The following is a 27,531-nucleotide window of genomic DNA, read 5'->3' as shown; positions in this document are numbered from 1 at the left end:
CACTTGAGTCCAGGAGTTCGAGACCAGCCTGAGCAATGTGGTGAAACTCTGTCTCTACAAAAGATACAAAAATGAGCTGGGCATAGTGGTGTGCACCTATAGTCCCAGCTACTCAAGAGGTTGAGGTAGGAGGGTCACCTTAGCCTGAGAAGTCAAGGTTGCAGTGAGCCATGATAGTGCCACTGCACTCTAGCGTGGGCAACAGAGTGAGACCCTGTCTCAAAAAAACAAAAAAAAAGTAAGTATTGATGTGTGGTGAATGCTGGAAGAAGGAGGTAAAATTCCTGGAATAGTGGGTAGAGGATTTGGTGGTGGGGTTGGTAGTGTTGAAAGTACAAGAGACGGTGATCCAGCTTCCATATTCCTTTTAATTTTTTTCTACTGCTCTCTTGCTTGCTCATTATGTTTCAGCCAAAGCAGTCTCCCTTTTTCTCAGCCTTGTTCTCAGAAAATGGCAAGAGTTAAGCAGTAGTCAGATCGGGGTCTTGTTCGGGAGTTTGGACTTTGTTTTGTAGGTAGTGGGAATAACAGAGTATTATTAATACGAATAGGAGAGGTACTTGATCAGATTTAAGGTTTTAGAAAGATAACTAGTTGCAAAATGTCAAACAGATTGCAAAGGAGGGAGATTGAAAGTAGTAGTACAAATGAAGGTCTGGAGTAGGGTAATGATAATGCTTTTTTTTAAAGGAGTAGATGACCTTAAGAGATCTAGGAGCTGAATAATTAGGACTTAGTAATTGAATTTGGGGGATGAAGAAGAAGGTCAAGCCAAGGGCAGTACTTGGTTACTGTTTGGCCAACTGTCTAGATGATTTCATTGATATCTAAAATTAGGAGTACCAGAGCTGGAGGATATTTTAATGAGATAATGGCTTGGTTTGGATGTCCAAATTATAGGTGCCTATGGAAGGTCTTAACAGATGATGCAGTGACCAACAGGCAGTTGGTTATCCGATGAATCTACTAGTCACTGCATCATCTGTTAAAATGCCACATATCAGGTCGGGTGCGGTGGCTCATGCCTGTAATGTCAGCACTTTGGGAGGCTGAGGCAGGCTGATCACGAGGTCACGAGGTCATGAGGTCATGAGATCAAGACCATCCTGGCTGACCCGGTGAAACCCCATCTCTACTAAAAATACAAAAAATTAGCCAGGCATGGTGGCATGCACCTGTAGTCCCAGCTACTCGGTAGGCTGAGGCAGGAGAATAACTCAAACCCAGGAGGGAGGGGTTGCAGCGAGCTGAGATCGTGCCACTGCATTCCAACCTGGGCAACAGAGCAAGACTAAATCTCAAAAAAAAAAAAAAAAATGTCACACATCTTAACACAACTACTATCCTACTTCAAGACATCATTATCTCTTGTCTGATTTACTGTGGTGGTATTCTCCCTGGGATCTCTGCTTCCATTCTTGTCCTTCTGTAGTTCATTTTTCACATAACAAGTGTGGTCTTTTTAAAAACAGATCGTGTCACTTTTTAAATTAAAACTCTCCATTGGCTTCTAGTTACCCATAGAACAAAGCCAAGACTGCTAGCATAAAATTAAAATTTACTATTCTGACTCTCAAAGTTCTCTCTAGCTGATCTGGCTTCCATATTCCTCTTTATTTTCTTGTGCTACTCTCTTGCTCGTTCATTATGTTTCAGCCAAAGCACTCTCCTTTTGGTTCTGAGAAAATGGCAAGCTTGTTGTTATAGGGCCTTTGCTCTAGTTGCGTTCTCTTTCCAAGGTGCCCTTCTTCACATGGCTCAACCTCTTCTGGTCATTCATATCTCAGTTTAAATGTCAGCTCTGCATAGAGACATTTTAAAATCACTCAACCTAAAGTAGCCACCTGGTAATAATACTACCCTAATTTAATTTTTGGCATAGGTAGCACTTACTCCTGATTGATGTTTTCAATATTTTATTTTCTCATCACCTACATGTTTGCAAGCTCCGTGACAGCATGAACCTCAGTGTCTTGCTGATAGTAGGGACATAATAAATATTTATAAGTGAGTGAATGCTTAGAGTTCTAACCTGGAACTAAAGATTTAGGAGTTTTTACCTATACATAGATGGTAACTGAAGTCATGGGTCTGTTTGAGACAGTGCAGGGAGACTGTTTAGAGTGAGGAGAGATCTTCTAGTACAAAATCCCCCACATGGGTGAGGGACAGGTAGAAGAGGAGCCTGCAAAGAAGACTTGAGAAGGAGTGGCTGGAGAAAATCCAGACTATCTGGTGTCAGGAGAAGACAGTGTTTGAAGAATAATAAGCATTTCAAGACCATTTTTCCTTTAGTTAGATGTCTTTCACAGGGGAAGATTTTACAGATTCCTTGAGAAACCTGTATACATTTAATGGTTCCTTGTTTTCGTTCTTTTTCCTAAGCCTCATCCTCCCTTTGGGGTTACCTGTGTAATTTCTTCTCTTTCTTTTGTGGTGATGGAGAACTGCTGGAGTAAATATTGATTGAGAGTTTGATTTTATGCAATGAAAGAATGCAGAGTGTAATGAGTCCCTAAGTTCCAGAAATAAGCATGTTTATTAGAACATAGTTAAGGGAAAAGAAATAGTGATGAAATAATATAATTAAGGGTAAAATATGTTATAATGCTCTGCAGAGGTGAACACAGACTCAGGGGAAAATATTTAATATGGTTCCACCATTCAGAATCTTTCAAATTGAAGTCCATGATTAAGTTTCTTTTTTCTCTGCTGACTGGAATAAAAATGTTAGTTTATTTTCTTATATTAGAAATATATTGTTTATTGACAATTTTATTTTGGGCTCAATTTTTCGGTACTTGCTTAGGCCACATTAGACCTTGTTAGCCATCAGATAGAGTGCAAGTAATTGCTTGATTGAAAGATAATTTGTATATTTAAGGATTTGAGATTGAGTTTTGAATAATTCAAATCACATGATAAAGTCAGGAACAGCTCATTAAGAAGCAGAGACTTGCTAAGGAATCCTTAAGTTTTTAAGGAGCATTCAGATGTGTTAAATTCTAGTAAAATTAGTTTTAATTTTGCTAATGACAGCAGATGTGTGGCAAACAGCCAGGGTTTGAGCTTAAAACAAAATGTCTAGAGATATTCATGGATAGAATGTTTGGTTACTGATTGAAATCATAAAGATTCTACTCCAGTGATGCAGTGCGAGTTTATTAAATTGGTGCTATGTAAAATAAGTATTGATACATGTGTTTAAGCCATTTACTAGCATTCTTGTTTGTGCTGTATAACACTATATATTTAGTAACATCTAGACAGTTTGTAGTGAGAAGAATATCCAGAAATATACAGCTTAAAGCAACTCATTTTATGTGATTAAGTTCAATAACTTTGAGCATTGTAGAAACTAGGGTTGTTTCTGAAACTTTTGACAGTAGATATCAGTTGTTTGGACGTTAGGTAAGTTTTGAAAATGTATTATTCCACCTTTTTCCCTTCACTCTTCTCTGCCATGCTCTCTGTTTCCCAAAGCTACATTGTAAGAAATGGATATGTAGGTTCTATAGATAAAGATACTTTAGAATTTGCTTGCTGTGTAGCGAGACAAAAATAAAATCATAATAATTTAATTTTTTAAGGTCAAATGTAGTTACTAAATAGAAGTGTTTTTAAGCATATCTTCAATTTACCAGTATGACATCATAACCTACTTAGGATTTGGCAAACACTAAAGCCTTTTTAGATTTTCTGTACATGCTTTAGGTATCAAAACATACTGTATTTTGGTCAAGTGCAGTGGCTCACACCTGTAATCTAGCACTTTGGGAGGCCAAGATGAAGGATCCCTTGAGGTCAGGAGTTTGAGACCAACCTGGGTAACATGGGGAGACCCCATCTCTACAAAAAATAAAAGAATTATCCAGTTGTGGTGGCATGTGCTTGTAGTCCCAGCTACTCGGGAGACCAAGACGGGAGGATCACTTGAGCCCAACAGGTTGAGGCTGTAGTGAGCCCTGATTGTGCCACTACACTCCAGCCTGGGCGACACAGCAAGATCCTGTCTCAAAAATAAAATAAAATAAAATAAAATACACACACAGTATTTAGTCATTTTCCCAGTGGTTTTTACTGAAAAACAATTGCCAAGAAATACACTAAAAATTACCTGTAAAATGTTTTGCTTTTATTTCAAATAGGGCTTTGCTTTTGTTAGTGCTTAATATATTGGCATTTAATTGCTTCATATAAGCCTTGAAAGAGGTAACTCAATGGATAGGCAGAACTTCTGATCACAGTGGTATTGTGAATACATACTTTGAGGCACCTGTTCTACTAACCACTCACTGGAATAATAGATAAAGTATAAAAAGAGAAAATTGAAGACATAGTTGAACTAAAAAAAGACATGTTATATCAAAGAAATGGAACAGAAGCTTCTGGACTCTGGGTCTGTAATCTGGGAGTGGCAGCTAGGAGTTTGGCTTGTTTGGAGTAATATGCTACATGTGTTATTTGAATAGCAAGGTACTGGAGTCAGACTCACTATTTGAACTTATCCACCCACCCCCATAGAAGGAGGCTGAAAATAGCTAATTCCAGTTGCTAATTCCTGTAAGCTGTGTCTTACAGGAAGCTGTAGGCCTAGGGAGGCAAGGAGAAGACCAGTGTACTAGTCCATTTTCATGCCGCTATGAAGAAATACCTGAGCCTGGGTAATTTATGAAGAAAAGAGGTTTAATTGACTCACAGTTCCACATGACTGGGGAGGCTTCAGGAAACTTAAAATCATGGCAGAAGACACCTCTTCACAGGGTGGCAGGAGAGAGAATAAGTGCAAACAGGGGAAATGCAAGACACTTATAAAACCATCAGATCTGATGAGATTCACTCACTACCATGAGAACAGCATGAGGGAAACTGCTGCATGATCTGATTACCTCCTCCTGGTCCTGCCGTTGACACATGGGGATTATGGGGATTATAATTCAAGGTGAGATTTGGATGGGGACACAGAGCCAAACCATATCAACCAGGAACTGAAACTTGCTGTTTCCTGGCTTAGAGACTGGATTGAGGGGAAGGAATTTCAAACTGGCAATATAAGATCAAACTAGCAATATGAGTTTTGCATAGAGGTATTAGATTGAACTCTGAGCACAAGAATGTGAAGAGGAGAATGAAAGGATATACCCTATTCAGGGTAAGATGGTAAACTCTAAAATATCAAAATACATGAAGAATCCTAATGCTACGAACGCCAACAGAATCAACAAATGTGAATTAATTCCAGATGAAGCTAAAATAACAGCTTCAATTGCTTTAAAATAAGTTTAATGTTCTCAAAAGGTTAAATGAAGGACTCATATTCATTAAAAATGACAGGGAGTTTTGAAACACAAACTTGCAGAAATAAAACCAGAGCAAATAATTAGGAAAAGGAGACAATTAGAAATCTTAGAAATGAAAGTGTAGCCACTAAAGTAAAAATGTAGTAGACTAAATAGTCATCATCAGTAGGAGAGTTAGTAAATTCAAGTTCACTCTGACGGCACATAGGAAGGCAAAAAGATTTTCCAAAAATTGGCATTTAAGAACATGCGGCTCTAGCCTTCATTTAATAGGTAGAGAAATGGTGAGGAATCAATGTATAGTGATGAGAATTTTTCAGAATTTGACAAAAACAGGAATTCTCAGATCAGAAATATGTTTTGAGTACCATGCAGGATAAATAAAAAGAAGTCTACCCCTGACACTTTGTAGAGAAACCACAGATTTAAAAACCAAAACCCAAAACAACCCAACTTAAAAGCTGACAAAGAGAAAAATCAGGATACTATCAGCCTAATTGTTGTTCTACTGAAATAGACTTTTTACCTGCAAAAATATGCAGAAAGCAAAGATGGGGGAGTGATTTGGAGTAATATCCAGGAAAGAGTAAGAGGAAAAATAAATGCTACTCTAGAATTTCATAGTGATCTAAATAATCATTGTAGAGTGAAGGTAAAAATAGGAATGTTATCTCATATATAGATGAATGTCATTTAAAAAAAAAACCTATTTCCTAAAATTTTGGGAGGCACATGGTGTATATATGGAGTACATGAGATGTTTTGATACAGACATGCGATGTGAAATAAGCGCATGTTGGAGAATGGGGTATCCATCCCCTCAAGCATTTATCCTTTGATTTATAAACCAATTACATTCTGTAAGTTATTTTAAAATATACAATTAAGTTATTACTGACTATAGTCACCCTATTGTGCTATCAAATAGTAGGTCTTATTCTGTTTTTTTAATCCATTAACCATCTTTATCTCTCAAAGATAAGAATCATTTTACTAATCAACCCCTCCACATTAAAAAACAAACAAACAAAAAAAACTATTAAAGCATGTACTTCTGCAAGATGCAGAAGAAACCCGGAGTTACAGAAGGGATGAAGTATCCAAGAGACAACAAAGAACAAGAAATGGATAAAATGTCCTGGTAAAACTAACTATTGGTAATAAAACAGTAAACTTTCTTTTACTATTAAATGCTAAAACTATAATCAACCAGGCTCAGTGGCTGAGGCCTGATACTATAACCAGGCTCAGTGACTCAGGCCTGTACTCCGAGCACTTTGAGAAGCTGAGGTGGGAGGATCACTTGAGCCCAGGAGTTTGAGACCAGTCTGGGCAACATAGTGAGATCTCATCTCTACAAAAAATTTAACAATTAACTTTGGTGTGATAGTGTTCACCTCTGGTCCCAGCTACTAGAGAAGCTAAGGTGGGATCACTTGAGCCCAGGAGTTGGAGGTGGCAGTGAGCTATGATCTCACCACTGTACTACAGGCCGGGTGACATAGCAAGATCCTGACTCTTAAAAAATTAATAATAATAGTACGATGGAAGACATTTAGATCACTATGAAATTCTAGAGTAACATTTATTTTTCCTCTTACTCTTTCCCAGATGTTACTGCAAATCACCCCCTACCCACCTTTGCTTTCTGGGCAACAAGAAAAAAACTGTGGAGGAATATTACCAGACTTCAAATTATACTACAGGGCTTTAATAATCTCAACAGCATAGGTTTAGGTTACTAAACCTAAATCCTTGATGCTGTTTTACTGGCATAAAAACAGACACATGGACCAATGGAACAGAATACAGAGCCCATAAGTGAATCCATAGATATACAGTGAGCTCATTTTCAACAGATGTGCCAAAAACATACATTGGGGAAAGGACTGTCTATTCAGTAAATGGTGCTGGGGAAAACTGGATATCCATATGCAGAAGCATGAAACTAGACCCCTTCTCTCATCATATACAAAAATCAAATCAAAATGGAGTAAAGACTGAAATCTAAGACCTCAAATGATGAAACTATTTAAAGAAAACATTGGGGAAACTCTCCAGGACATTGGACTGGGCAAAGATTTCCTGAGTTAGATCCCACAAGCACAGGCAACCAGAGCAAAAATGGACAAATGGGATCACATCAAGTTAAAAGGCTTCTGCACAGCAAAGGAAACAGTCAGCAAAATGAAGAGACAGCCCACAAAATGGGAGAAAATATTTGCAAACTGTCGATCTCACCAGAATATATAAGGAGCTTAAATAACTCTATGGGGAAAAAAATCTAATAATCTGATTAAAATGTGGGCAAAAGATCTCAAGAGACCTTTTCAAAAGAAGACATACAAGTGGCAAAAAGGTGTATGAAAAAGTGCTTGACATCATTGATCATCAGAGAAGTGCAAATCAAAACTATAATGAGATATCATCTCACTCCAGTTCAAAAGGCTTTTATCCAAAAGACAGGCAATAACAAATGCTAGTGAAGATATGGAGAAAAGGGAACCCTTGTACATTGTTGGTGGGAATGTAAATTAGTACAACTACTGTGAAGAACAATTTGGAGGACCCTCAAAAAACCAAAAATAGAACTAACAGCAATCCCACTGCTAGGTATATTCCCAAAAGAAGGAAAACATACAAAAAAATTAGCTGGGTGTGGTGGCATGTGCCTGTAGTCCCAGCTACTCGGGAGGCTGAGGCAGGAGAATCGCTTGAACCCAGGAGGCGGAGGTTGCACTGAGCCGAGATTGTGCCACTGCACTCCAGCCTGGCCACAGAGCAAGACTCCGTCTCAAAAAAAAAAAAAAGGAAATCGGTATATCAGAAGAGCTATCTGCATTCCCATGTTTATTGCAGCACTGTTCACAATAGCCAAGGTTTGGAAGCAAGCTAAGTGTCCATCAGCAAATGAATGGATAAAGAAAATATGGTCTGTATATACAATGGAGTATTATTTAAGCATAAAAAAGAATGAGATCCTGTCATTTGCAGCAATATGAATGGAACTGGAGGTTGTTACATTAAGTGAAATAAGGCAGGCACAGAAAGAAAAATGGCACATTCTCATTTGTGGAGCTAAAATTAAAACAAGTAAATTCATGGAGAGGGAGAGTAGAATGATGGTTACTAGGGGCTGGGAAGAATAGTGGGAGGTGGAGAGTGAGGATGGTTAATGGGTACAAAACTGCAGTTAGATAGAATGAATAAGATCTAGTATTTGATAGCACAACAGGGTGACTACAGTCAGCGATAATTTATTGTACATTTAAAAATAACTAAAAGAGTATAATTGGGTTGTTTGTAACACAAACGATAAATACTTGAGATGATCGATGCTCCATTTACCCTGATATGATTATTACACTTTGTATGCCTGTTTCAAAATACCTCATGTACCCCATAAATGTATAAACCTACTGCGTACCCATAAAAAATTAAAATATAAAAGCAAATTTAAACAAAAACCCAAAAAATTAATAATAAAAAGTTTTTTTTTAAAGAAAAATAATGTTAAACAATAGAAATATAGTCTTATAAATTCCAAATAGCAGTTAGGGGATTGGATGGGAGGAGAATATAGAAAACTTTTTCAATCTAAGAGATGGAGATGGCAGGAAAAGCGAAATAAAAATAAAAGCAAAGAAAACAAGATGGTAAACTGAGAACAATAAGATGGCAGAAGTACAAATGTACCATGGTTAAGTAGTCAGACTTAGTGGTGTTCCATATCATTTAAATGAACTCATAATCTAAATATGTGGAATTAGTTAATTTCTGTTTCATTCCATGTTTTCAGAGACTTATATTCTGGATCACCTACTACCTCATCTGCTCAAGGACTTTGCATTTGGGATTATCCTATTAGCCTACTTTATATTTTCTTCATGGTTATTGCATCATTCCCATCTCTATGTAAAAATGCAGTCAACCTTTCCTTGATTCATTCTCTTCAGCTTCTGCTGAAAGTCCAAATACCACTTCTATTTAATGTCCTATTTTCTCATCAACTACTGTGTCCATTCCCATTCTTGTCCAGAAACTGCTGTTTTCAGGAGGTTCCAGTGATCTTCATGTTGGTAATCCAGTATCTACTCTTTTTTTTTACCACCTAGAAAAATACACAAATACCTACACATAAAATTAAATATTGTTCTAAACACAGGCAATACAGGAAAGTGGTTAACAGTATAGAGTAATCAAAATAACTGTGCCTCCATGTTTAAAATACTAGCTGCGTGACTTTGGGAGAATTTACAAAACCTTTCTATGCCCCAGTTTCCTCATAATAAGGAAAACTGGCTCTGTGATTTTGGGGGAAGTTATAATAATCTCTGTGCCTCAGTTTCCTCATAAGATGAAGATAATAGTATTTTCCTCAGAGCAATTTTGTGACAACTAAATGAAATAATTTGTAAAGTGCATAGGACAGTGCATGGCACATGTTAAATGCTTAGTAAATGTAGCCATTCTTCATAAACTCTGAAATGTTATTGAATGAGAATATAAATATAATGGAAAATGTTTTAAGGGTCAGATTTTTACAATATATTTGATACATACAAAAGGATATTATAATACATATGTAAGTTAAAAAACATAATAAAATCAAACCTTGGAATTTACTACTCAAGCTAAGAACTTCACTGTCTTGATCACATCCTCTTATCTCCATTTGTCCTATGTATCCATGTGAAAAAAGAGAGGAAATAGTTTTATACGTTTGTATATAGCCCTGATTGTTTACTTTTGCTTGTTTGTGAACTTCGTTGTGATAGCTTATTGTATGTATTCTTTTGTGATTTACTTTTTTCATTAAATTTAGTTGCTAAGATTTATCCTTTTGATTGGTGTGTGTGTCTGGTTCATTAATTTTCTTGGAGATAATTATAGCACATATTGTTCAGGGATGTTGTATGAGTTAAATGAGTTGATACATGCTTAGAGTAGTACTTAGCACACAGTAAAAGCTCAAAGAAAGATGGCCATTATTTGTTACTATTCACTGCTGTGTGAAATGTTGTGTGAGTATAACATGGTTTATCTATCTATCTGTCTATTTGTTCTCTTGCTAATGGGCATTTGGGTTGTTGCCAGTTTACAACAACAGAACAGAGTCCTGCTCTGAACACTCATGTACCTCTGTCCTTGTGCCCTTGTGCAAGAGTTTCTTGAAGCCAAATATATTGACCTAGAAGAATTGCTGGGTCATAAATTATGCTTGTGTTCAACTATAGTAGATAATGCCAACTTGTTTACCAAGGTATTGTGCCCGTTTATATTTCCACCTGCATTTTCATTGTTCCATTCTCTTGCCAACATTAGGTATTGTCATATTTTCCTTTTTCTTGATCTGATGGTTATAAAATAGCATCTTGTGATTTCATTTCGATTCTATTAATAATAGGGCAGACATTTTTTCAGATGTTTATTGGTTATTTGTATATCCTTTTCTCTGCAAGATTGTCCTTCCTGTTTTTTTCTAATGGAGTCATTTTTTTGATCTGGAGGACTTACTTAAATATTCTTGATTACTTTTGTTGATTCTACTTGTTAGAAATATCTTCTCTCAGTTTGCAGCCTTTCTTTTTTCTCTTTTTTTTTTATGGGATTACTTGATGAACAGTTTTTCTGAGTTTTAATTTGGCAGAAATTTATCCAGTTTTTCTTGTGTTGTTTATATCTTGTTTAAGAAATCTTTCTGTTCCATAAAAGTATTCTGTATTGTCTACTATGAGGCATGTAAATACCTTAACATTTAAATAATTAATTAATCTACCTGTAATTGTTTTTTCTTTATGGTGGGAGGTAGATTCAAATTTTTTTAATTTAATGTGTTTTTTGGCAGGTGTAGGGTTGTACAGTTGTCCCAGTCCCACTTAATAATCATTCTTTATTCATTGAATGGTATCTCTGGTACAGTTTTAAATGGAAGAACTGTGCATTCTTTTGTTCCTTAATTTAAAAATGCATTTAAACATTCACCATTAAAGACAATGTTTATTGTAGGTTTGTTTTACCCTTTAAAGAAATTCCTGTTTGTCCTAATTTTCTAAAAGGGTTTGAGATTTGCATGGATGTTGAATTGTATTAAATGCTTTTTCTTTAGCTTCTGAAATGATTGTATAGTTTCTCTTCTTTAATCTGTTAATGAGGTAAATAGCTTTTGTAATGTTTAACTACTCTTACATTCTTAAGATGAATCCAACATGGTCTATGATACATTGTCGTTTTTATGCATTGCTATATTACATTGGCTAATATTAATTAAGTTTATAGATTTGTACAGAAGCAGTTGTTTAATGTAAACTTGTTTTAATAAACTTTACAGCAGAAGGTATAGGCGCAGAACTCAAAGCTCCACTTAAGCAAGAACCTCTCCAAGTAAGAGGTAAATATATTTTTCCTATTTTTTATTATAAAGATGTTTTGAATTAAATATATAACATTGGTTTATGTAGAGCTCTTTATAGTTATATTATTCTAAGAGTATAGTTTATTTTTGCTTTTATTTAAATAGATTGACCATAAGGATTTATTCTCTTATGTATAAACTAATTTTCTATTGAATTTATTTTGCATTTTTGTCACAAATTTTTTCAAAAGCCCAAAGAAAGGAATAATGGCAAATAAGAATCATCAATTGCGTTATCATTTTTAGAAGAGTAAGGCAATTAAAGAACAAGAGGCCCACACTTTTCAGCTACTGCTTATTCAAATCTAGGTAGAGTTTGGCTGTTCTTGTCTGACTTTCTTTTCTAGGAGAAATTGAAGGAATTCCTGTTTGTAGCTCTCTTCTGTATAACAGGCTGTGGTTCCCATCTCCAAAGCAGCTGTTAAGCAGCTGTTTCATGGAGGCAGCAACTCTATGATTAACAGCACTGTGGCTTTGGCGTCAGACAAAACTGGATTAAATTTGTGGCTCCAGTGCTTACCAGCTGGCTGACCTTGGGCAATTTACTTGACTTCTCTGAGGCTTAGTTTTCTCCCATATAACGTGGTGCTGAAAATGAGACTTCTTTTCTAGGGTAACTTTGATTAACACATGGTAGACAGTCAATTAATAATAATTAATGTTGTTATAGCAGCCATCATTATCATTATCATCCTCATCTTCATCATTAATAACCTAGGCCAGGGATTTTTAGCTATTTTAAAAAAATTTTTTAAAAATTTAAAAGGCAGTTTAGAGACCTGAAACTCATGCAAAAAAAAAAATCTGTATTTCCTTATATGTTTTTTTCAGATAGGGTTTTGATTTTTTAATTGAACTTTATTTTTCAAATATTCTTACTACTTAATATTTGTGCATTTAATGTAAGTATGTATTATTTTAGGAGTCTTTTTACCCACTGTAGTGATAGGTAATCTTAGGCCGAATTTGCTCTTTCAACTTGGAAGTAGAACAGAAAATTGTGAAATAATAAATATGAGAATAGAACATGAACTGAATAGGTGACAATTTGAAATAGAACACATGAGTTTGTTATTTTGCTCTTGCACTTCAGGTATTTGCTTATTTATCTCTATCATATGACCAAAAGTCTCACCTTATAATGATTTATTAACATAGATCAATGTTCTGTAATTTTTAACTCACAGACTATAATTGATGCCAAATTGGTATTGGTATTGGTGTTGCTGGCCTTTTTATGAGCAGTTCGATACTTGACAATAAAAAAACAATTTATTAGAAGGCAATATTTAACCTATAATCTGTAATAATTTTTTCTGTAATTTTTAACTGATGAAATTATTCCGTACTTTTCTTCAGTTTTATTACATTGTGTGAAATAGTCTAGTGACTTTAAACTTTTTTGACTGTAACCCACATAAGAAATACCAATTAGCAACTAGTATACATATAGATTAGTATATGTAAATGAAACAAAGGTTTTCACACAAAAAAATTATATGTAGTAGTCTTTGATTACTTTATATTTCTACTTTGTATGAAATGCTGATTTCACCTCACAGTTTGAAAAGCACTCAATTACTCTGTAATTTTTTTTTTTTTGGACAGAGTCTGATTTTCTAGCCCAGGCTGGAGTGCAGTGGCAAGATGTGGCTCACTGCAGCCTCTGCCTCCCAAGTTCAAGTGATTCTCATGCCTCGGCCTCCTGAGAAGCTGGGATTACAGGCACCCACCACCACACCTGGCCAATTTTTTGTATTTTTTTTTAGTAGAGACAGGGTTTCACCATGTTGGCCAGGCTGGTCTCAAACTCCTGACCTCAAGTGATCCACCTGCCTGGGCCTCCCAATACTCTGTAATTTTTTATCGAAACTTCAGTTCATTTTCATTTAGGCCCTAAGCAATTTAAATTATACCAATATGATTTAGACAGACCAGTAATACCTATTCAAGGTGTTCATTAGACAAAGGTTGACATTTTGGAATCAGTTATAGATGACATATAGAGACAAAAGCTAGATGGCTACAAATGCAGTTTCATCCTATTCTGCACTTGGATAATTTTTTCTCTGATGTCATTCAGTGAAAAAGATCAGTTTTCTGTGAAATTCATTAGTGAAGCCTCTTAAGTATCAGCCTATATTCATCTTCACATGTAACTTTCAATGCGCATATTTATTATGTTTTCCTGTTTTTTGTTTAGTTAAAGCAGTCCTTAAGAAAAGGGAGTATGGATCAAAGTACACTCAGAATAATTTCATCACTGGAGTCAGAGCAATAAATGAGTTCTGCCTCAAATCCAGGTAATTTTTTTAAAAAATGTAGCCATGTGTCATATCTAAATAATCTAAATAACTATTCCTTTCTTAGAGTGTGTTACCTGCTACCATCCATATATGGAAAATTTGCTACTGGCTCCTTAAAATGAAGAAATATTTTTTATTCAGTCAAAAATGTTAAAAATTGTTAGCAAACTAAACTGAATCTTGCCCCAGCATTAGCAATTCTAGTCTTTCTTAGTTTGTTAAACCCACAATGGTAAATTCTTCAAAACCTCTCCATCACACAAGAATCTTAGGAGTTAAATTGTTAAGTCATTGGTATGTGACAGAATTCTCAAGAAGATTATTTGCATATTTGTATGTTTGACTTTTTTGGTGTTTTGGCCAGCAGAGTTGAGTACTTAATTTAGTGAGTTAAATTTATGTTCATGCTCCCAACTGTGATTTCTGTTGAGTATAAATTATTTTTACTACTTTCCAATATCTGTTATTATTAATTTTCTCATATTTATATTTATTGAAATTATGTTAGTCACAGATTTAAACTTTTCTCCCTCCTTGGTGCACCAGTTAGAGAAATCAGATGATCTATCTTTTTTTCAGTCTTCCTCATTGTCACAACCACTTTGGTATATATCAAGAAATAGGTATTCCTATAATTTTTAACTTTTATAACTATTACATCAACAACCAATTATAATATGGATGTAGTTCTCACACAAATTTTGTGAATTAAGTGGATTAGGCATTGCTATCTCCACTTTAATAGGCCAGGATGAACATAATATAAGATGTTAGTGATTGGCCCAGCTCATTTAAGTGAGTCAGTGACAGGGAGAACTAGAATATATATCTTTTGAAAGCTGATCCATACATTTTTACTAACATGTGATGGCTATTGATGTTTTTTAAATCTAGGTTTAATTTCTAGAATTTGATAACATTACATAGTCACAGACTTTTTATTTATAGATTGTTTCATTGCTTTAACAAAATTTCCATAGGAAGATCCATGATTAAATATAGAATGACTATTTAGCAGTGACTTGATGAATATATAAGCCTTTCAGAATTTAAGAGAAAGGAAAATAAATAACTTGTAATTGGCATATACTCTTTATGACATCATACCTTTGAATGGATATTACCACTTAGTATTAATCTACATATAAACAAATAATGACTGTAAATTTTTAACTTAGATTCTTAAGTAGAGGGATGATATTCTAATCCATGTTCTTTCTTCTTTTCATTTTTTTTTGTTTTTTTTTTTTGAGACGGGGTCTCACTCTGCTGCCCAGGCTGGAGTGCTGTGGCACAATCATGGCTTACTGCAGCCTCTACCTCCCTAGGCTCCAGTGATTCTTCCACCTCAGCCTCCTGAGTAGCTGGGACGACAGCTGTGCACCACCACACCTGGCTAATTTTTTGTATTGTTTGTAGAGATGGGGTTTTGCAGGTTGCACAGGCTAGTCTCAAACTCCTGACATCAAATGATCCACCCACCTCAGCCTCCCAAAGTGCTGGGATTACAGGTGTGAGCTACCGCACCTTGCCTATTTTTCACTTTTTTTTTTTTTGCTTTATCTCCCAGGCCAAAGTACAGTGGCATGATCTTGGCTCACTGTAACGTCTGCCTCCTGGGTTCAAGTGATTCTCCTGCCTCAGCCTCCTGAGTAGCTGGGACTACAGGCAGACACCACCACACCCAGCTAATTTTTGTATTTTTTTAGTAGAGATGGGGTTTCACCATGTTGACCAGGCTGGTCTCGAACTCCTGACCTCAGATGATCCACCCACCTCGGCCTCCCAAAGTGCTGGGAGTGACCAACCACGCATTACCTAACTTTTCACTTTCTTTCCCCATATATTAGAGATGGCAGTGGTGTGCCCATAGCAGATAAAAATACAAGCACTGGTGAGGGAATTGAATCTCTACATATATTGTGGTGTCTACACTGAGCATCAAGAGTAATTTTTTTTCACTGTCTCTATTTTTTGTATACAAAATGTCGTCTTTAAACTGATCTTTAAAAGCCATTCACATCTATATTCCTCTAAGATGGGGATCAGTGTTGTTGCTTTTATCTGCCCTTAGTATTCCTCTTTAAGTATATAAACTATATGCACTTTGTCTGAATAAATTCAACATGTTTCTTTCTCTAGTGATCTAGAACAACTTCGAAAAATCAGACGACGAAGTCCCCATGAAGATACTGAGTCTTTTACTGTATACTTGAGATCAGATGTGGAGGCAAAGTAAGAACGTAGTTCTTTCAGAATAAAAGTGCAAGCCAAATTTTGGATTAATAAAAATACATTTTAGACAGAGTCAGAATTTTTAAAATGACTTTTTAAAAACAATATTTTTGTATTTGCAAATTTGCTTATTTGTGAGTTACTAATATGTACTCCTTAACTAAATATATGTCATAATGTGTAAGAAAATTAGCTGTTGAATTTACTCTAATTGTTTAGATTTCATTTGGAAAAGTTCCTTAAGTCCTTTATGTTTCTCCGAAAGCACCTTACGCTTTGTTGTAAGATTCTCATTAGAGAATTTAGATTTAAATGCGATGTCAATAAAGTCATTAAAATTGTTCATTGTGGTGACCATGTGTGTATGCACAGATCTTTGGAAGTTTGGGGAAGCCCTGAAGCTCTTGCCAGAGAGAAAAAATTGCGTAAGGAAGCAGAAATAGAATACAGAGAAAGTAAGTATATTCAATTTAAAGTCAAGTTAGTTGAAAAATAACTTGTAGGTGAGAACTGTATCTGTAAGAACTCTCTAGTGCTAGCATACCTGTTGGCCTAGGCTCTGTTGCTTCCAGCAAATGCTAGTTTCCGTTTTGGGATTCAATTATTTCACAAAAACAGGAACTGTGTTTTTGTTTTCTCCTGTATAGCGTTTTGAAGATGATGAGAGGAAGAGAAGCTACAGTTTATCATTTTTATAAGACATATAACTATCGAAACTTATCTGATTTAAAGATTATACTTGTTGTTATAAAAGTGATAGAATAGGAAGTAATTGCTGTATTAGTCTGTTTTCACACTGCTATAAAGATACTACCCAAGACTGGTTGTTTATAAACAAAGGAGATTTAACTGACTCACAGTTCCGCATGGCTGGAGAGGCCTCAGGAAGCATACAATCATGGCGCAAGGGGAAGCAGGTGTGTCTTAGCATGGTGTCAGGCGACAGACAGCGTGTGTGTAGGAGGAACTGTCAAACACTTATAAAACCATCAGATCTCGAGAACTCAGTATCATGAGAACAGTATGGGGGAGACCGTCCCCATGATGCAGTCACCTCCCACCATGGCCTGTCCTCGGCACATGGGGATTATGGCTATTATAATTTGAGATGAGATTTGGGTGGGGACACAGAGCCAAATCATATCAGTTGCTTTTTTACAGAAAGGTCTATTAACTCAGCTACGTTAATTAATTCAGCAGATATTTATCCAATACCCGCTATGAACAAGAAGCTGTGCTTGGTGTTTGAAATGTATATGCAAGTAAGACTCTTAGGAGCCAGGTGTGGTGGCACATGTCTATAGTCCCAGCTACTTGCCTGTAATCCCAGCTACTCAGGAGGCTGAGGTGGGAGGATCACTTGAGCCCAGAAGTTTGAGACCACCCTGGGCAACATAGACATAAATGGGAGGATACCATACATATTGTTGTACATCTTGCTCTTTATAGATAGTGGTATAATCATAACGGTTTTCCGTATCTACATATAGAAATCTACCTCATTCTTTTTAACAGTTGTATAGTACCCCATTGTATGGATGTAGCAAGATTTATGTTCTTCAGTTTTTCACTGTTAGAAAGAATACATCAGTAAATATTTTTATTTTTTTAACATGAGATAATTGTGAATATTTACATAGGATTGAGTGTTAATATAATTTTAGGATCAAATGGCATAGGCATTTAAAAATTTGATAGATCCTAAAGAATTACTCTCTGAAGGAAATATGGTACCGATTTACTTTTACAATCACAGTGTGTGAGGGTGACTGTTTTTTCATACCCTTGCCCATGCTGGATATTAACAAGATTTTAACTTTTTTGTGTATTTGATGGGCAACAGATGGTACCTCGTTTAATTTTGAATATCTTGACTACCACTGAGGTTATCTTCTATGTATATTGGTTTTTCTTAGTTCTTCTGTAATAATTTTTTTATGTTTTGTTCACTTTTCTATTAGATTGTGTGTCTCTTAAAATTGATTTAAATAAGTTTTTGGTGGATTTTAACCAAAATCTAACCAAGTTAGTTTCATATGTTCTAAATATTTTCTAACAGTCTATCTTGAAATTTGGTTTCCCCTCTTTTTAGTAGGGAAATTTCAAACATATTCAGAAGTGCAGAGAAAAGTATAATAACCTTTTAATGCCCATCAGCTGGCTTTACAGCTACCAACACATGGCCAGCCTTGTTTAATGTATATCCCTCTCACTAACCTTCACTCTACTGGATTACTTTGAAACCAGGTCCAGACATTATATCATTTTATTTATAAATATTCCAGTATATATTAAAATGTCAGGATGTTTGTTTTAGTCAGTTCATGTGATGGTGATGGTTGAACTGTTTTAGAAAAGTTAACTATGCATTGCCTGTAGTAAGCTGTCAGTCTTAATAATCCTCTCATTTGCCCTTTGGTTGAAGGTCTAGGATGTTCTTAAATAGCTTTAATTCTGACAAAGAAAGTGATTGACCTTCTGTTGATGATTCCTTTTCTTTTTTCTTTTTTTTTTTTTTTTTGAGACGGAGTCTCACTCTGTCGCTCAGGCTGGAGTGCAGTGGCGCAATCTTGGCTCACTGCAAGCTCCGCCTCCCGGGTTTACGCCATTCTCCTGCCTCAGCCTCCCGAGTAGCTGGGACTACAGGCGCCCGCCACCACACCCGGCTAATTTTTTTATATTTTTAGTAGAGACAGGGTTTCACCGGATGATTCCTTTTCTTGACAAAATTGAAAATGGTATGTCTCTTTTCAGCTAATCTAGTCAGGAGGAATAAGGAGTATATTTGAGATTCTTGTGACCTGGAATATATAATATTAAATCATCTAGATGTTGAATAAGTATAGTTTTTGTTGTAAAATCCAAGTTCTTTAAATCATGGGTTTGGCATTTTCAAAAGTTTGAAGGAGACAGTGAATCCTAGTATCAAAGGATTTTTGGCCTCAGAAAAAGTTGTTGATTATTTTTATTTTATTTTATTTTATTTTTTTGAGACAGAGTCTCGCTCTGTCACCCAGGCTGGAGTGCAGTGGCGCAATCTCAGATCACTGCAAGCTCCGCCTTCTGGGTTCATGCCATTTTCCTGCCTCAGCCTCCCAAGTAGCTAGGACTACAGGCGCCCGACACTGCACCCAACTAATTTTTTGTATTTTTAGTAGAGACAGGGTTTCACCATGGTCTTGATCTCCTGACCTCGTGATCCACCCACCTCAGCCTCCCAAAGTGCTGGAATTACAGGTGTGAGCCACCGGGCCTGGCGATTATCTCTTTTTTAAAGAGATGAAGTCTCACTATGTTGCCCAGGCTGGAATACAGTGGCTATTCTCAGGTGCAATCATAGTGAATTATAGCCTTGAACTCCTGGGCTCAAGTGATCCTCCTGCCTCAGCTTCCTGAGTAGTCAGGACTACAGGTGTGTGCCACCATGCCTAGCTGACTATCCACAGATATTATAAAGAGGGCTGCACTTAAATTAACAGAAGTGAAGTATTTACTTTCAATGGAAGAAATACATACTGGGGACAGATAGTCCTGGAAATTCTGGTGTACTATGCAGTTAATGGTTTTCATTGAGTTTCTTTATAGGTAATACAGGTACTAATACAGGATACAATCAGATAGGGCATATTCCATTGGGGAATTAGATATTGCCAGTGCAGTTGTATAGTTCTTTTACTCTTGGGCACTTATATATGGTAATGTATCAGGATTAAAGTAGAGATCGATGTGCTAGTATTTATGAAAAATGTATACATATTTTTCTTTGATAATCAGGCTGACTTTATTGTTATCGGTTAAATGACGAACAGATTTTATTGAGCATCGTGAGGTTTCTCAGAAGAATATCATTGCTGCCATTCCCTTTCTGGTTTGATAGAACAATTTATTTTTTAGTGTTCATACTTCTTATCAATGACACTGATTTTTATTAGTATTAGAAAGGGACTGCACTTGCTTGGGGTTTGAGAAGTTAATAAATTTTACCTTGTATGGCTGTTAAAAGCCGTAAGAAAGTGGTTTTCTAATGGCGAGTAAATTAAGTCCTGTTTAATTTGAGCAGCTGAAGAAATGTATCCAGGACTAGTAGTCTTTAGGCAAGACTAGTTGCTTCAAGAGTTGAGGACACTGGGGACAGACATCAGTAGTCAATTAAAAAGCAAGGCAAATGCTTTTGAACGATATTCCTTGGCTCTTGATAAGTTGACCTATGTACCAATACTATTTGAGGAGTGAGTGCTGAGTTTGAAGAGACTGAAGAATTACCCTTTGTGAGTAGTCTGTGTGGAACAACCACAGGCAAGAATTTTTTTTTTTTTTTTTTTTGAGATGGAGTCTCACTCTGTCACCAGGCAGGAGTGCAGTGGCATGATCTCAGCTCACTGCAACCCCTGCCTCCCGGGTTAAAGTGATTCCCCTGCCTCAGCCTCCCGAGTAGCTGGGATTACAGGTGCATGCTACCACGCCCGGCTAATTTTTTTGGTATTTTTAGTAGAGACGGGGTTTCACCATGTTAGCCAGGATGGTCTCTATCTCCTGACCTTGTGATCCTTTCTCCTCGTCCTCTCAAAGTGCTGGGATTATAGGCATGAGCCACTGCGCCCAGCCACGTGAGAATATTTTCAAAGAAGATGTGAAAATACTAATTCAGTAAACCTGATGTGGAATCTGCTAAGATGTCTTATATAGATGATGGTGGTAAAAACATGTGTGGAGCAGAAAAAGCCTTAGTTGGACAGATTTATAAAGTTTGTGAAAACATAGATGTTTAAAGCCTTTTCATCAGTAGATACTTCGCAGAAAATATTTGTCATGAGTAGGAACTTTGTGGAAAATACTTAAATCTCGTTTGCTATTGAATCAGTAGTATCACCTTTGAACTTGTGGACTTAACCACTGAAAGAAATAGAAGCTGATTATCCTGACTTGTTCTACACTGCATTTCATTGGTTTAGCAGTTTTACTGCCATTTTTTGAGCTCAGGATTCAAAAATTCAAAATGGAAATTTTTCTGAATAAGAAGACCCACCTGTCAACCACTATTATCAAACACTGAATGGCTTAGAAAATTAGCTTTTGCTGCAGACGTTATGTTTCTTAATGCATTCAGTGTAAAATTACAGGGGAAAACAGTGCTTAAATACAAAACTTACTCTGCTGTAAAGTCATTTCAACAGTAGATTTATTGTTTGAATCAAAGTAATGTCAGTCAGCTTTATGTACTTCCCATGCTGTTAAAAGTTTAACAGAAGCACTCAGATCTGCAGTGGCAGTGTTGTGTCCTGTCTGTGGAGAGCCAGGCCAGAGACAATGAGCAACACCTCAGAGAACACCAGGGCGTGCCCTGAAGCCACCCACCCTTCTGACTGCGGCAACTGCTGACCCACTGTTGCCATGGCCTACAGGAAAGCCAATGAGGAGGGCAGTTGGAAGAAATTGATCTGGAACTCAGAGAAGAAGGAGTTTTTAGGCAGGACAAGTGGCAGTTCGTTTAAGATCCTTCTATTCTACATAATATTTTATGGCTGCCTGACTGGCATTTTCATCGGAATCATCCAAGTGGTGCTGCTCACCATCAGTGAATTTAAACCCACATATCAGGACCACATATCAGGACCCCACCAGAATTAACACAGATTTCTCAGATCCAGCAGACTGAAATTGCCTTTCATCCTAATGATCCCAAGCACTGTGAGGCGTATATGCTGAATGTAGTTAGGTTCCTGGAAAAATACAAAGGTTCAGCCCAGAAGGATGACATGATTTTTGAAAATTGTGACAACGTGCCCAGTGTGAACCCAGAGAACGAGGAGACTTTAATCATGAATGAGGTGAGCGAAAGGTCTGCAGATTCAAGCTTGAGTGGCTGGGAAATTGCTCTGGATTAAATGACGAAACTTATGGCTACAAAGAGGGCAAACCACGTGTTATTATAAAGCTCAAGTGAGTTCTAGGCTTCAAACCTAAGTCTCCCGAGAATGAGTCCTTGGAGACTTACCCAGTGATGAAGTATAATACATCTGTCTTTCCTGTTCAGTGCACTGGCTAGCGAGACGAAGATAAGGATAAAGATGGAAATGTGGAGTATTTTGGACTGGGCACCTACCTTGGTTTTCCTCTGCAGAATTATCCCTACTATGGCAAACTCCTGCAGCCCAAATACCTGCAGCCCCTGCTTGCTGTACAGTTCACCAGCCTTACCATGGACACTGAAATTCGCCTAGTGTAAAGCGTATGGTGAGAACATTGGGCACAGTGAGAAAGATGGTTTTCAGGGATCCTTTGATGTAAAAATTGAAGTTAAGAGCTGATCACAAGCACAAATCTTTCCCACTAGCCATTTAATAAGTTTAAAAAAAGATACAAAAGCCTATTAGTCTTGAACAGACTGTCATACATATGGGACCTATACTTAAAGCATAATCTATATGCTTTACACTTGCTTTCTGCATTTAATCGGTTAGAATGTAATTAATGTAAATAAAGTGTAGCAATAGCAACAAAATATTCTACTGTAAGTGACAAAAGAAAAATTGAGCCTTGGGATGTGCTCATTTTTACTGTAAATTATGATTCCATAAGTGACTTGTAAGCAGTGTTTCTGGCTCCTAAGTATTGCCTCTTGTATTTTATTTAACGTATAGTACTATAGGTGCATACTCTGGTCCTTTTTCAAGCCATGTTTTATCGTATCTATTTTGTACTTTATGTGAGCAGGTTTTGCTGTCCAAGGTGTAAATATTCAATGGGAATAAAACTGGCATGATCTTTCTTTTTTCTTTTTTTTTTTCTTTTTTGGCTCTTTCAAAGATAATGGCCCATCAATGAGCATCTTTAGCATACTCCATAGTCTTTTCCTGTGGTGTTAGGTCTTACTTTATTATTATTTTTTCCTCCTGGGACTGGGACAGGGGTTTGTCATGGGGGAACTGCCCTTTAAATTTTAAGTGATACTGCAGAAAAACACAAAAAGGTGATGGGTTGTGTTGTGCTTGTTTTGAATGCTGTCTTGACATCTCTTCCCTTGTCCTCTAGTATGTTCTAAAACTGTCTGAGATCTGGATTTGCCCATCACTTTGGCTAGTGACAGGCCTAATAAATTTGCTTTGTACATTTTCTTTTACTTTCCTTTTTTCCTTTCTGGAGGCATCACATGCTGATGGTGTGTCTTTGTGAATGTTTTAACCATTTTCATGGTGGAAGAATTTTTTATTTATGCAGTTGTACAGTTTTATTTTTTTCTGCAAGAAAAAGTGTAGTGTATGAAATAAACCAGAGTCACTTGTTTGAAAATAAATCTTTATTTTGAACTTTATAAAAAGCAATGCAGTACCCCATAGACTGGCGTAAAATGTTTTCTACCATGTAAAGTCCATGTTCTAATAATTGCCAGGAGTACAGTGCTCTTGTTGATTATGTATTCAGTCAAGTTAAAACAATGGACAATAAAATAATGAATACATGAAAAAAAAAACAGAAGACATCTGCAGAAGATATATTTTCCAAGCGCAACCTATAGTTCCAGAAGTGTTTTTCAGATTTCCATGCAAGTGCAGAGGAAATTTACATATTTCAAAATCCATTAAATAGTGCAGTTGAGCAGCTTTCTCCTGACTTCAATTGGAAGTGATTAGTCCTCAATGTAACAAGATGCTAAAAGGCAAGTATCAACAAGAATTTCATAGAATTCTATAAATGCTTTCAAAGCAATGAGTATAGTTATTTAAAATCACGTTTATAGATTTATATCAGCATTTGGCAGTACCTATCTATAAGATTTCGAATATGAAATAGTAAAATATCAGATCATTATCAATAGATGAACATTTGCAATTAATTTTGATGATAAGGAATACTAATGAATCCCAATTAAGTGAAATATTTTATCCTATCCCCCCCAAAAGAATTCTGTTCTTCTCATTAGTAGACCCATATTACAAAGAATTGCACTCACATATTTTTATTATATTTTAAATTTTGTCAAATATTTTCTTGGAAATTTGTAGTTATTTCTTGTTATACCTTCATCATATCCTTTATATTACCTCTTGGCCTCCAAAGCATAAAATATTTGCTATTTAGCTGTTGAGTCAGTTCTCGCATTGCTGTAAAGAAATACCTGAGACTGGGTGATTTATAAAGAAAAGAGGTTTAATTAGCTCACAGTTCTGCAGGCTGTACAGAAAGCATAGAAGCTTCTGGGGAGCCTCAGGAAGCTTCCAGTCTTGGCAGAAGGCAAAGATGGAACAGGTATCTTACATAGCAGGAGCAAGAGAGAGATGGGGGAGGTGCCTCACACTTTTAAATGACCAGATCTCATGAGAACGAACTCAACCTGTCATGAGGACAGTACCAAGAGGGATATTGCTAAATCGTTCATGAGAATTCACCCCCATGACCCAGGTACCCCCCAACCAGGCCCCACCTCCAACAATTGGATTTCAATTTGACATGAGATTTGGATGGGGACACAGGTCCAAACCATGTCACCAGCCCTCTTCGAAAAAAGTTTGCCAACCCTATTTCAATGGTTTCTTTAGGATTCCACCCCATTTTATTTATTTTTGTTACTAGTAACCTGGAAAGAAGTTATGAAACTGGAAGGATGTAACCGGAAGCCTTGGCGTATAAATATTTAGGAGGATTCTAAATTATTTGACTATCTCAGTTCTGCACAGGACCAAGGCTTAGAAATGACAATATTTCCTTCTCCAGATGAGTTGGCAAAATTTCAAAGTGGAAATTGTGAGACAATTATGGTCAATAACCCAGGAAGAAAAGGGATGGAGAGAGTTTCTTGAGAATACAGGAGTTCATTACCAGGAGAGGAGCAGTGGGATGGGAAGATCAAGGAAGAGGGAGAAGAAGATATGCAAGGAAAGAACAAAGTAGCAGTGCTCAGACTGTCCTAACGTTGGTCAATGGAAGCACCTCAGTTGGCTCCTAAGTCCCTTTGTCATAACTCTAGTATCATGGCGTCCTTACTTTCAGGAATAATATGTTTCAGACTCATCTTGTACGTTTCCTGTCCTGGGTTGGTAATCAACTATTTCTAAAAGGAGCCACTTTTCCTTTTACTGGAAAATAAAATCAAGTTAAAGTAATTACATACTTGATTTATTCTATGTCTCTACACACATAGAGAATAAAGTGTAGTTTCAAATAACAGTATTAATACTAACAATGTAATTTAAGATTTCTTTGCTTTTCTTTGTATCTTTAGTATATATATCCCGCTAGAGATGTATAGTTCAATTTCTGTGGGTTAAAGTCACTTAAAATTTTTCTATATAGAAATATCATCAGTAGATATACAGTTAGGCTCATTTGTTTCATTTTGCTTCTGATTTTTAAAAATAATTTTGTTTTTATTTTATAATTGCCTAAAAATTTACATGATTTCTTAGTCAAACCTACAGAACAGATATTTCAGAGAACTTTAGCTTCCATCTCTGTCCTTTCCACTCTAAGTCCTCTCTCCTGTATAAGTAACTGTTTTAAAGTTTTTGGGTTTTTTTTTTAATACTTAAAATATAAGAAAATAAAGCCAGGCTCCGTGGCTCATGCCTATAATCCCAGGACTTTGGGAGGCTGAGGTGGGAGGATCACTTGAGACCAGGAGTTTGAGACCGTCAGCCTGGGCAACATTAGCAAGACCCTTTTCCTTACCAAAAATTTAAAAATAAAAATAATATTTTTAAAAAAAGATACACATTTGTATTAAACATTTTTTTAATATTTTAGAAAAATATACACATTTGTATTTATTTCATAAATAAGGCATACTATACATACTTTCTGCTCTTGCTTTTTTTTTTTGAGACAGAGTCTCGCTCTGTGGCCCAGGCTGGAGTGCAGTGGCACGATCTTGGCTCACTGCAACCTCCACCTCCCAGGTTCAAGCAGTTCTCCTGCCTCAGCCTCCCAAGTAGCTGGGACTACAGGCGCATGCCACCATGCCTGGCTAATTTTTTGTATTTTTAGTAGAGACGGGGTTTCACCATGTTAGCCAGGATGGTCTCGATGATCTGACCTTGTGATCCGCCCACCTTGGCCTCCCAAAGTGCTGGGATTACAGGCATGAGCCACCATGCCCAGCTGCTCTTGCTTTTTTTACTTAACTCTGTCATGAGGACTATGCCATAGCAGTAAATAAAGACATTTCTTCATTTATTTTATAATACTCTGTTTTTTGATATACTGTAATTTATTCAATCATTCCCCCATAGGACATTTCTAGTCTTTTGCTATTAAAATGATACCATGAGAAGCCTTGTAAATAAAAGTTAAAGGAATTTTTTGTAATACAAAAATTTGAGAAAACACAGTAATAGAAAAATACTCTCATATTTTTCAACTTTGAGGTAAAAATGAAGGACTTGTTTTTATATCAGGCTTAGTTAACTTTTATAAAGGTAATATTGAGAAAAGAATCTTACCAAACTGTCTTTATCTCATTGCAAATCCAGACTTTCCTGCCTCCTTTTTTATTGTGGTAAAAAAAACACATAGCCCAAAATTTACCATCTTAACCATTTTTAAAGGTATGGTTCATAAGTGTGTAAGTATATTCACATTGTTGTGAAACAGATCTTCAGAGGTTTTTCATATTGCAAAACTGAAACACTATACCCATTAAATAACTACCCACCATTTCCTTGCCACCCCCCTGGTCCCTGGCAACCATCATTCTGCTTTTTGTTTCTATTAATTTGAATACTTTAGATACCTCATATAAGTGGAGTCATACAGTGTATGTCCTTTTGAGATGGGCTTATTTCACTTAGCATAGTGTCCTCAAAGTTTACCCATGTTGTTGCATGTGACAGAATTTCCTTTTTCAAGGCTAAATAATACTCCATCATCATATGTATATACCACATTTTGTTTATCCATTCATCCATCCGTCCATGGACATTTGGGTTGCTTCACCTCTTGACTGTTGTGACTACTGCTGCCATGAACATGGGCATGTAAATAGCTTTTTGAGGCCCCACTTTGCTATTCTTTTGGACGTGTCTCCAGAAGTAGGATTGCTGGATTATATGGTAATTCTATGTTAAAATTTTTTTTAGGAACCTTCGTATTTTTTTCATAGCAATTGCACCATTTTACATTCCTACCATCAGTGCAAAAAGTTCCAGTTTTGACACATTGCCAATCCTTGTTATTTTCTGTTTCTTGTTTAATAGTAGCCATCCTAATGGATGTGAGGTGATATCTCATTGTGGTTTTCATATGTATTTCTCTGATGATTAGTGTTGTTGAGCATCTTTCC

The 27,531-nt window shown here is 36.3% G+C and overlaps 1 protein-coding gene and 1 pseudogene across 1 annotated transcript in view; both read left to right on the top strand.

Moving 5' to 3' along the window:
• The window catches only part of SLC30A9 (solute carrier family 30 member 9), a 99,247-nt gene that overhangs the window by 19,014 nt on the left and 52,702 nt on the right, over positions 1–27,531 (top strand). Inside the window, exons 3-6 of the mRNA XM_003258632.3 lie at positions 11,632–11,691; positions 13,919–14,018; positions 16,164–16,256; positions 16,629–16,711. Of these exons, the coding sequence (XP_003258680.2) occupies positions 11,632–11,691; positions 13,919–14,018; positions 16,164–16,256; positions 16,629–16,711 (336 nt within the window). The remainder of the gene's footprint in view (positions 1–11,631; positions 11,692–13,918; positions 14,019–16,163; positions 16,257–16,628; positions 16,712–27,531) is intronic.
• Positions 20,894–22,596, top strand: LOC115831730 (annotated as a pseudogene).

This window comes from Nomascus leucogenys, chromosome 20, assembly GCF_006542625.1.
Source record: "Nomascus leucogenys isolate Asia chromosome 20, Asia_NLE_v1, whole genome shotgun sequence".
Taxonomy (NCBI): domain Eukaryota; kingdom Metazoa; phylum Chordata; class Mammalia; order Primates; family Hylobatidae; genus Nomascus; species Nomascus leucogenys.
This window is presented reverse-complemented; position numbering and strand designations above follow the sequence as displayed.